This window comes from Aulonocara sp. 'chitande type north' Nkhata Bay, linkage group LG10, assembly GCF_057382095.1.
Source record: "Aulonocara sp. 'chitande type north' Nkhata Bay isolate Kocher_YH1m ecotype deep benthic linkage group LG10, A_spYH_male_GT1.1, whole genome shotgun sequence".
NCBI lineage: Eukaryota > Metazoa > Chordata > Actinopteri > Cichliformes > Cichlidae > Aulonocara > Aulonocara sp. 'chitande type north' Nkhata Bay.
Genome location: NC_141353.1, coordinates 35238155 through 35250425, shown reverse-complemented (window position 1 = coordinate 35250425; position 12271 = coordinate 35238155). Strand labels below are relative to the sequence as shown.

At 38.5% G+C, this 12271-nt stretch overlaps 1 protein-coding gene across 4 annotated transcripts in view; it reads right to left on the bottom strand.

Annotated features, from left to right (window-relative positions):
* specc1 (sperm antigen with calponin homology and coiled-coil domains 1) overlaps positions 1 to 12271 on the bottom strand; it is an 81202-nt gene that overhangs the window by 58646 nt on the left and 10285 nt on the right. For 3 of the 4 annotated variants that reach the window (XM_086309687.1, XM_086309690.1, XM_086309689.1), the window contains exons 2-3: positions 6746 to 6927; positions 6482 to 6617 (exon numbers count right to left, since the gene is read on the bottom strand). In XM_086309687.1, the coding sequence (XP_086165813.1) occupies positions 6482 to 6617; positions 6746 to 6904 (295 nt within the window). In that variant the 5' untranslated portion in view covers positions 6905 to 6927. Of the gene's footprint in view, positions 1 to 6481; positions 6618 to 6745; positions 6928 to 10917; positions 11134 to 12271 lie in introns of all 4 variants that reach the window. The other variant, XM_086309688.1, reaches the window with a different exon arrangement.

Genomic DNA, 12271 nt, shown 5'->3' with positions numbered 1-12271 from the left:
AAAACAAAAACAAAACAACAACAACAACCCCTAACTAAACAAGAACTCTGATCACATCAGTGACCAGAGTGAACACATTGGCTGCACAGATGTGAAAGAAAGCTGTGATCCTTAGATGCTCCCATTTATAAAGTTATGCATTTTCAGTCCCGAACATGCTTTTTATTTATAGAGCAGGGCAGCTTCATCTCCCCTGTTCTTGCTCACTCCACAGGGACCCCTCTGAGTGAAAGCTTTACTGAATTATTGATTAGGAGTTTTAAATAAGTCATCAGGATGAGGCTGGGTTTTAACCCGTTGTCTAACAGCATGGCACAGTTGGTAAAGTGCCAGAGGGGATAAGGGGATAGACTCCATTAGCAAAAATAACAGTTTTGATTCATTACTATGACATGCTGTGAGGGTGGGCCACAGCTTGCATGGGACAGACAAAGGTGGGTTAAGACTGGCAGTCAGAGGAGCTTTTTTTAAGAGACTGCTGTGAGTGTGCCTCTGCCCCATGACTCCATATTTTTCCCCATTACATCTTCCCTACTCAGTATGACTCCATTCTCTCTAATCTTATGAAGTAATGCAGTGTTTCAAGCAGCTCCAGAGTGATGCATAATTTGCAATACAAACCCAATAACTAAGCAGATAATAACTACACAGAGATGATATTTTTTTTCAAAGATTATAATAAAACAGTTGAAATCTATTCAGTTCTATGGAAAGAAATATCACAGATCAGTTTCTAAAAAAGACTGTAGACTGTTGCATGAAGGTGAATTTGCTCCCTAATTAGCGCAAGAATTATGTTGTTTATCTTCCAAAAGTGTGCACGATATCACATCTGACCCACTTCTCATGAATCTCCAAAAATAATAAATTATGCATTAGTTCTTATTCAACAACTGAAACCTGCCTGAAACCACAGGCACAAAATATAGGTGAGAAAAGACTCAATTTACTGTTTGACGCATGTGATGACAGTTCTGCTGCAATGTGCCTTAGAGCCCAGTAAGCCTTGATAGCTTGATGGCTTCATGTCAGTACGTAATGTCACTTATTCGCTAGGGAGCAGCTCATGTGCTTATAACCCACATGAAAGCTGACGGTATCACTAAGGCAAGCCTGATGACACATTACAGCATCAAAGTCAACATTTTTATCCCAAAATGTCACAATGCAAATGTTGAATATTTCACTTCTCTGCACACTCAAAAAGTAAATCTTCTTCAAGCAGATATTTACTCTCCTTCCACATCAATAAATGCAAACATCCAAGACATTTCTGAGCATTACATCACAAACGGTTTGAAAGGCCACAAAGCATCACCCCAATCTATATTCAAAGCCTGTCATTCCCCGCTGTGAGACTATTTTGGAATTCTGATTTAGTATTGGAAGCAGCAAGCTAAATGATAATTGCCGAAAGCTGTATTCAGGGCTGACCATCGCTGCTATTTCATGTGTCACATTTCATTCTCAGCATGCTCAATGGCTTTGCTTTTTTGACACGTTTGACACATCCACTTGTGTATCTTCTTATGTCTTGACGTGCTCCGCCTCACTGCAGGTGCAGAACAACACAGATGGCCTGAAGGGAATCATACAGCAAAAACATCCACTCTTGTCACGTTTGTCCTACAACTACACACAAGGTCAGAATATGCCTGTTAGCCTGGGGTTCTTTTAAGAAGTTAATCTCAACTCAGTGAAAGCAGAGTTCATATTTTGATGAATTCTATTTGAAGAGACGAACATATTTGGGGATTTGGGCACATAAAAAAATGAAGATGATAAAATCTTTCAGATGTTTTCATTTCTGCACATGAACTAGACGCCAGTTAAGATCAGCAACTTGGCTGAAAAACAATCTAAGTGATCTTTGTGTTACACAAAAAGATTATATTTTCGCTGATATAAAACAGTCTTACCCTCCTGACAACCAGCCTATTCATTTATGTCCTTTGTAACGGACACTTGTTTTTGCTCTTATTTTTGACTTATTCGAACTACCCAACCAAGTCCTGGTTTACTAAATAGAGGACATCCTGGGCTTTCCACTGATATCTTATCTGTTTTTTGGGTGGCCTCCTTTAGCTCCAAAGAGGCAGGAAATCACAAAAAAGTTCAATGGGAACATTCTTTTTTTCCTTGGTTCTCATTTGAATATGACAGCATCACAACCATATTTTAAAGAGGTTTTCCTCTACGGTATATCTCTGTATTCAAATGGAATTGGATACTAGAAATTTCCAAGCAAAACTAGGTCAAAGCAAGTTTGTAATGAATTTATCATGAATAGCATAAATTGGGCATCTGTTCTTGTCCTTGGGTGTGAAAATGCTTTGAAAAAGCAAACTTTGGTTAATTAGAGCTCAATCCGGTGAAAGCTGATCATGGTCTAATTGTGTATGAAAGAACTGAGAGCCTCACTTGGCTGTGGTTTCTGAGCTCCTCGGGAGTCTTTTGTCAAATAGAATTCAATTATCTGCGCTTCTGCACAAGAGCCCTTTGAAGAAGAAATTCACCAGAGCACAGCATCCACACACTGTTTGGATGGGCTGCCATAAACAAACACAGCTTTCTCCCACACTAAGGGTATGCACAACATTAATTACTGCAAACAAATCCCTGTCATTATCACCCATCATATTTGTTCTACATGTAATATGCATTTTGCCATCATGTAGCTGTTCTGTTTAATAGCCAATGCAAAGTTTAATATCACCACACAAGGTCATGGATAACAAGATACTTGCATTTGAATTTACTAAAAGGTAAAAAGTACTACACTGAGCCACCATATGCTCCCCAATTAGCATTGATCATTTAGTCAACACCATCTTAGCGCTAAAACTAAACCTAACATTCAACCTAGACATCTTTCAGTCTGGGCAGAATGTCCTATTTCAAACATTCAAATGTTCATTATATAGCTACTGCTGACCCTGTGCATTCTGTTATTGAATAGCCAAAATTTTAATCACAAATTTACAAATTTTTAATTTTTCCTCTCTATTTCATCCAAATACTTATCAATAAAATCTAAATTTTATGTAGTGAAATGTCTCACGAACCCCTAATACTTCTCAGCAGCTCTTACAATTATGCTCTTGTTTACACACCATATTTATTAAAAGCAGTGTTGTTGTACAAACCGGATTGCATAAAAGTTGGGACACTAAACAAATTGTGAATAAAAACTGAATGCAATGATGTGGCGATAGCAAATGTCAATATTTTATTCAGAATAGAACGTAGATGACAGATCAAAAGTTTAATCCGAGAAAATGTATAATTTCAAAGGAAAAATATGTTGATTCAAAATTACACGTTGTCAACAAATCCCAAAAAAGTTGGGACAAGCAGCAATAAGAGGCTGGAAAAAGTAAATTTGAGCATAACGAAGAGCTGGAAGACCAATTAACACTAATTAGGTTAATTGGCAACATGATTGGGTATAAAAAGAGCTTCTAAGAGTGGCAGTGTCTCTCAGAAGCCAAGATGGGTAAAGGATCACCAATTCCCACAATGTTGCGCAGAAAGATAGTGAAGCAATATCAGAAAGGTGTTACCCAGCGAAAAATTGCAAAGACTTTGCAGTTATCATCATCAACTGTACATAACATCATCCAAAGATTCAGAGAATCTGGAACAATCTCTGTGCGTAAGGGTCAAGGGCTACTGTGATACTGGATGCCCGTGATCTTCGGGCCCTTAAACGACACTGCACCACAAACAGGAATGCTACTGTAAAGGAAATCACAGAATGGGCTCAGGAATACTTCCAGAAACTATTGTCAGTGAACACAATCCACTGTGCCATCCGCCATTGCCAGCTGAAACTCTACAGTGCAAAGAAGAAGCCATTTCTAAGCAAGATCCACAAGCTCAGGCGTTTTCACTGGGCCAGGGATGATTTAAAATGGAGTGTGGCAAAATGGAAGACTGCTCTGTGGTCAGACGAGTCACGATTCGAAGTTCTTTTTGGAAATGTGGGACGCCATGTCATCCGGACCAAAGAAGACAAGGACAACCCAAGTTGTTATCAACGCTCAGTTCAGAAGCCTGCATCTCTGATGGTATGGGGTTGCATGAGTGTGTGTGGCATGGGCAGCTTGCATGTCTGGAAAGGCCCCATCAATGCAGAAAAATATATTCAGGTTCTGGAACAACATATGCTCCCATCCAGACGTCATCTCTTTCAGGGAAAACCCTGCATTTTTCAACAAGATAATGAGAGGCCACATTCTGCATCAATCACAACATCATTGCTGCGTAGGAGAAGGATCCGGGTACTGAAATGGCCAGTCTGCAGTCCAGATCTTTCACCTATTGAGAACATTTGGCGCATCATAAAGAGGAAGGTGCGACAAAGAAGGCCCAAGACGATTGAACAGTTAGAGGCCTGTATTAGACAAGAATGGGAGAGCATTCCTATTTCTAAACTTGAGAAACTGGTCTCCTCGGTCCCCAGACGTCTGTTGAGTGTTGTAAGAAGAAGGGGAGATGCCACACAGTGGTGAAAATGGCCTTGTCCCAACTTTTTTGGGATTTGTTGACACCATGATATTTTGAATCACCATATTTTCCCCTTAAAATGATAAATTTTCTCAGTTTCAACTTTTGTTCCATGATTTATGTTCTATTCTGAATAAAATATTGACATTTGCCATCTCCACACCGTTGCATTCAGTTTTTATTCACAATTTGTTTAGTGTCCCAACTTTTTTGGAATCCGGTTTGTAGCTGGAAAAATAAGACATCCTAAAATAGTACATCCTAGCAACATGTCTGACTGAGTATTTGTCTCAAACAGACTTATTATAGTTTTGTATTTTCTAATTAGTTTGTATTTTTATTTCATTTTGACTTTTCCTTTTTCAGTTCAGTTAGTTTACAGAGTGGATTTTCTTGTTTCAGTTTAGTTTTTATCATTTGAAAATGTTTAATTTTATTTTAGCTTTTATTAGTTCCAGTGTCAGTTTTAGTCTTTTTAATTATTGTATGCAGTAACCCACAGTTTTGTAGACATCCAAAATCTTAAGAAGCATATCCACCAATGTCTCATCAGGCAAGATGTAATAAATTTTGTTTTTACCAGACTAACAAAAACTTAAACTAAGGATATATTTTCTCTACCGAGGGCCAGTGCACAAAATGTGCAAAGGCGCAATTGGAATTGCTCTGTTTATTCTTTTTTGTAATGCAAGTTTGTTTTCAAATTTCACAAATTGTTTCAGTTAGTTTAAATTTTTCTCAAACATCTATTTTTTTACTAAAATGTTTTTCATATCACAGTTTACAGTCTTAGTTTTGAGTTTCATTTTGTTAACTATAATAGCCTTTGTCCAAGTGCGTCTAAACATGTGATAGCCGTAGACAGAAAACTAAATGGCACTTGATGTAATCTAACATAATTTTGCCAACTGTAGAAATGTTTTCTTTGATTCATAAAAAAATTTGGATACTTATTAATTAAAAACAGATAAATAAATGAAATTTTGTGAACAATAAAGAGATCTTAATCCTCACTCTAACTGTGTAAAATGAAGACATTTCATAGGAAATGTCATGCATTCATTATGGTAATTGCTTCTTGGATTTACAGTTTCTGTCAATCTGCTGGTTGTATCAGCTCTCCTCTGACTCTGGTCTTCAGATTTGGGGAAATGAGGTCTGCCACAAGAACAGTGGATATTAGCTCAAGGAACTTAAGTCATCTTTTGCTAATGAAAATGCAAACAAACAGAAAAACAAACAAACACAAAACTCTACAACTAACAAACACCATGTTGAAGTTAATGTTAATTACACTTTTGCATTTTTAAAGTTGAAGTTTCACTATTTTTTATCATTTGCCCAAAGAGATTAAAAATAAATACAAGGACATTAACATATAAACAGCTAAATATACTGTTTATTCCAGTCCCACTTCAGATTTGGTATTATCAATCCACATAGTTATATTAGTATCCCCCCATCACTCAACCTTGACCTCTCCTCAAACCCAATTTCATCCAAAACATATCCTGCTGTTCAATTTGCTGAGCAGATGTGAGAAGAGACAGGTCATGAATCTGTCCAGTATCTAATGTTTGGACCAAAAGCTTGAGAGTCTCAGTACTTGGCCACCTGCACCTCACTAGTACCAACAAATTGTGAAAAAAAATATAGATACAAAAAATAAATGAATAAAAAGGGTAAGAAATAAAAAGAAGCATTTGTGAAGCTGCCAGTTCCCACCAGTAACTGGGAACCCATAACAGACAACTTTAGTAATGAAATGTGGCCCTCTAGTGGCTGCAAATAGTTAGCTCTTCAACTCTGACACAAAATATGCACTCTATGAATAAGAGTGCATATTTAATTAATATGTACTCTTAATTATAATAATTTATGAAGACATGCATCCTTTTCCTTTCATATTTTATACTGGGTCTTTTTTTCTCCTAAGGAAAGTTTCTAAAACTAGTTGTTGAAAGTGTCCCACCTGACAAGCTGCGAGGGCGGGCCTCAGCGAGATCAGAAATGGCTCCTGTAGTCACAGTCTTCTTCATCCGGGAACCGGAGGCAGTAGCTCCTGGTGGAGGCTTTGTCAAGGCATCATCACTGCTGGCTCTTTTCAGCTAAAAACACATCTGCGCTTAGTAAAAGTCATGCAAGTCTAATAAAGTTCTTCTTAATGTTTTGACATGCTTTTATTTAAACCAACATTAGCAGGGTTAATCTGTGTATCACTGCACCTGTGACTTACCTTGCTAAGGCGCTGATCTGAGGCCAACGTGTTGGAGGATCTGGAGGTCTTCATGGCTGAGGAGGTGGTGGAGGCAGAGGACGTTGAGGGGGCCTGCCTTACTCGTTCCTGGAGTCCAGGCTTGGGCAGCCCCACTTTGGTGGCGCCCGCTTTCATCATGGCTAGGTGTCAGCGGACTACACCTGAAAAAAAGTCCAGACAAAAGCGGAAGTTATTCAATATGGTAAAACGATAATGAATAATAGATAATAGCATTAGTCTAAGTATGTAGGATCTGCAGTAGGTGGGCAGATTTTCCCAACAGATGGTCAGGACAGACTTGGTCAAGGCTGCTTTGTTTTAACTGCTGAGCTCTACTCCATCTCCCAGAGGCAGCAGTGAAATATGAACACGACTTGCCCTTTAATAGAAAAAGCAACTGAACAACAAACACAACTCTGAGAGCATGATATGACACCGCCTGAAGCCGCTTAGGCTTTTAGAAATCTTTACAGTCATTGTTATTGTGATTATTATTTTTATTTATATAGTTTATATATTTTTGTTATCATCATACTGTGTTCATCTTTATTTTTCATGTTCATGTTTCCATCTTTCCTCCATTTGTTTCTTTATTATGCTTTATTTAACTGATCTTAATTTACAATTATGTTTATCAAACACTAAACTTTAAAAGAATATTCGTAGAGTTCTGCTAAATACGCTAACACATACTCATTGGCTTTACTGTATGTGGATAGATCATGCCTACTGATGAGCCAGGAAAGACCCTGGATAATGTTTCCCTCCAGTACATATAAAAGGAAACCCTGAAAAATAGGCAGCACATTTTCCTCAGGTTATAAGATGACTATAATGGATTAGCACTGACATGTGATATTTATTACTGTTCCAAAAAATACTAGCCAGGAGGTGCCTCTGCAGCGAGCTTAAGTTATTTTAGCAGAAACACTATTGAGCCACTTCCTGTAGGAGGGAGGAGAAAGAACACAGTCTCTTATCTGATTTGTTCATACCAGCAGCACTGACCAAGACTCCACTTCATCTCCACACCAGTAGAAGTTACATATGCAGTGTGAAAATGGCAGAAGTGGCTGTATAAGAAATATGGTAAAAATAGGCCTTTTGCAATTTTTCTTATTTTCTGTCATATACAGGATATACTGAGATACGGTGTACTGATTTTGGATGTTCATGATAAACATGGCCAGTGTTTGAAGTAATGAAACACACGAAATACCTGTGAGCCAACAAACAAACAAACAAACAAACTACAGGCATCAGACGTCTCTAAGCATCATGTCTAAGACACTTTTTGTTTTCCACTCTTGGATCATTACATTATCAAAAAGAGGGAATAACTCTTATACAATCTCAGAAGACACATAGCTACTCAAAACCATGAAATGATCAACTGCACCAAGGCTCGGTACAAGTTAATAAACTCATGCAAAGCTACTTGAGTAAAGTCCTGGGATAAAAATATGAAGCTGGAAAAGACACACACAACAGGCTCCCTTTAAAAGCAGCACAATAATATAATATGATGTGGTCAGGGTGACTGTTAAAGGTTTGCATTTGATGTGGGTAATGCGCTCATCTGAGCAGCTGAAGGAAATGGAGGTCAGAGTGCAAAGACAGAGCATACTGGTAAAAAGGTTCGGTAGCTCGCAAAGGGTTGGCTGACTTATTGATCGTGGTTGTGTGGTAACTTGATTATCTAAGAAGCAGAGGACTCTTGATGAGAATAGTACTCTCTAGTCACTTAAGCCTGTACAACCATGACTTCCCAACAGGAAGGCCACCTTTTTTCCGCCCTCCAGTCTCAACTATTTATACATTTTGTACTGCAGTGACTGAACTGCTGCATGTGTGTAGCAATTTAGAGCAGGACAAACGATGCTGCAGTAACGAGTAGTTGGCACATACAGTGTGAAATTATCTTAAGTAAGTACACTTTTAGGTGCTTAGGTACTGGTTAACAGCACAATATATTCAGTTGCTTTATTGACTGTATCAGAGCATGTGTTTTCCTGCTGGCCCATCATATGATACTTCGGGCCTCTCTAGGCAATATCCCATGACTAGCTCCTGCCTAGCCTAGCAGTCTAACACTTCAGCCGTGCTGTCTCACCTCCCCTCAGACACAGATTACATAGCTATGGCACCATTCTCTACAGAGCACAAGCTGTGCCTGTTTCTCAACCTGCCCTGAACACTTTGTAGGCTAAATGAGGAAGTGAGATACATTTGAGGATGTTTCAATCCAGGATGTATAATCGTGCTGCTGTTTTGTTTTTTGTATTTTTTTTTTTTTTGGGGGGGGGGGGGGGGGGGGGCTGTTACTATAAGGGAAGTAAAAGCTCTAGGCAAGCATTTTGAAAAGATAATAAATATGAAAGGATAAGTGTCTAAACTTTAACACTGATACATTTTGTTTCCACTTTCCTCGACCACTGCAGAAGTCTGCATATACAGTATGACCTTTCCATATTTCCTCTGCAGAGACAGGATTCTCAGGGGCCAGAGCCCTGTCCCACTTATCTTACAACGACCCAGTTGTGAAAACTAAAAGTCTTTGAGAGACAGCCAGAAGTAACTTTAAACTTGAACTAAAAACTAAGACAGTGAGAATCTCCCTGTAAACAGCACATTAGCCAAGAAAGATGACAGTCATTTAGTGGTTTTATTACACTGCATCTTGCTGAGTCTAATGAGACACATATGCTGGATGATGACATTATGACTTCTTCATGATTGGTAAAAAACTAAATATGGAATCTGCTCTAAAAAACAGCCATTTTTGAAAGGCAAATATAATTTGCAGTCACCACAGCAGTAAGTAATGGGTTGTCATCTGCCTTAATTATATTGCTTCCAAACTTGGCAAGATGATATAAAGGCTGAATATGAAACGGAGAGGAGGAGGAGTTTCTCCAAATTTCTGACAGTTGCTTCTAGACTGTGCTGCTAGAAGGAGATAAGAGGAAAGCAACTGACAGCAGTCATCAGTCTGGGCCTGGATAAAACAATCACATACACATCATGTGATCTGATAGAACTTCAGGAAAGAGGACAATGTGCTACCATTACAAAACCAAGAGAAGCACTGAAATCAGACCAAGATGAATTATATGAAAAGTCAACAAATTCAACCACACATCTTAATTTGAGGTTTGACAACTAACTTCCTGCATGCTTCCATTTCACTTAATCTCATAATTTAATCTTAATCTACTGCATACAAAATTCAATAATCTATTTTACTTTTGTTAGCTACATTATTAAATACAATCCCAAATGAAAGGAATTCATTTTACAAATATGTAACTTTGCCTGCTCAGCTTGCCATGACTACAAATAGTCTCCAATCATAGAGAAAAATCCACGCTAATGGATCTTTGCTCATTCTCTGCCCCTAAATACAGACTCTGAAAAAGTACAGGACAAGCAAACTGCTCTCCACTTCAAATATTTAGTGCATGTAGAATATAAATGAACTACTGCATCAATAACTCGCAGTGCATAAGAATGAAGATCCTGTCTATTCATTTTAAGCAAACCTTAATGAAAAAATGAAAACATAGGTTGAAACTGCAGGTCCTACAAAGGAGTGGCTGCAAAACTTGTTGCCTTCTTGTGATAAGACTCTGTTGCACAGAGTAAAGTCTGGTGTGACTGGATGCCACTGATACAAAGTTCTTTTTGCAGAGTTAAGCTAACGTATGTCTTTACCTCCAGACCATGGGCACTGACAAGACTGCTTCACTGACCAGCAGAAGCAGCAGCATGAATGATTCAAGAAATGATCAAATATAATGCTTCAAACCGCAATGGACACATAAGAAACAGAAAATAAGTTACTAGGTTAAATGTCACTCTGAATCATCACATCCTCTTGACTTCTTTCCTGTCTGGCTCTGTGGTTAGCAAAAAGGCTTGAGCTAAATAATATACAATAAGGATAACATATGGCATCCTCTGTTAGCCACTGTTTTTAAAACTTCCCTTCCAACAGATCATGGTGGTGAATTTACTAGGTTTAAACTATTCTATAGTCACCAATCTTATATTAAATTCAAAGTAAAATCATAGGAAGCTCTAAAAGAAGCGAGTAATGAAACAGTAATGGCAGATTGTTGACAAAACAAAAGACACAGCAGTTCACTTACGTTTTTGGTGCTGGGCGCTGTCCTATAGTCTACCTTGTGCCTGAGTTCCTTGCAGCAAAAATGAACAAAATATTTCTCTGTTGTTATGCTCTAAAGAGGCTGCGGGGGGAAATGCAGGGCCAGGAGCAATGGCTTTCACCTCCATACAGCAGTCAGGATGAGGAAGTACTGCAAGTTGCCAACTGCTGTGCTATGTGTGCTGTTGCCGCTTTCACTCTGTCATACAAAAGCAAATAAAGGAACTGTCTCAGCCATGGGCAAGTTGTTCTCCTCTCAGTTTTTCCAGACAGCATGAAAGGGGGGGGGGGGGGGGGGGAATCTGGGATAGGCTGGAAAATGTACAACATTCAGATTTATTTAACCTGAAACTGTATGTTGTGAAAGAGAGCATCAGTAGTTTTTTTTTTTTTTTTTTTTTTTTTTTTTAAAACATGCTACTGGAAATAGATTCTGGAAACAGATTTATGATACTGTTGTGCACAGTTTATTTCTAAGTTATCTGTAGGCTTTATACACATAAATAATGGCCACTGACACTGACAAAGCCAATCTTTGTCTCAGAAACACACCAAAATATGAGGGCGGCTGATTTGTGGAGGGGTCAGCATTTTATGCTCTCCCATACTGATGTAATTTGGATCCCACAATGTACAGCATGCCAAGGCCGTGGAGCATGTGGGCAGAGTGTACGGCACTCTGGGCTGGGCTGGAACAGGCTCCAGTTTGTGGCAAGTGGCAAACTGAGGAACTTGGTCTGACCACACCCTTATGCCACCACAAAACCTGCCTTTTAAAAAGGGGGATTCAGAGAGTGTAGTAACAGTTGAGTTAGATGCTCAACATTTTTTTTTTTTTTTTTTTTTAAAAAGGCACGCAGTTTCACACTCAGATTCCAAGTGTGATTGATATACATCTGACAAAAACATGCTTTCGACGACATGGATTCTGATACTACCATTGTCACTCCCTACATCATAAATTACAGCCTTCTAGTGTCACAACGCCACTTTATTCCCATGATTATTCACCATGGGTGGTGACCTGTGTCATTATTGGACCTAACTACCTAACCATGACCATACGACTGTCTTTTTAAATCCTATATTTTGATGCTGCAAACAGAGTTAACTTCTTTTCTTCAATATTCATCAGATGACTGTAAAGGTTCTAATTAGCAATGGTAACCATGTTTTCTATCAACATCTATTCTTAATGGATTGTTGTAACACTGAGCATTGCAATACACCAAGTCATGAATCAATCTCTCTTTATTCCAAATTACACAGGAATGCAGAATACTTTATAATAAAATGAACCAAAGGACAGACGTAATTAGGCAACCCAATGTATTCCA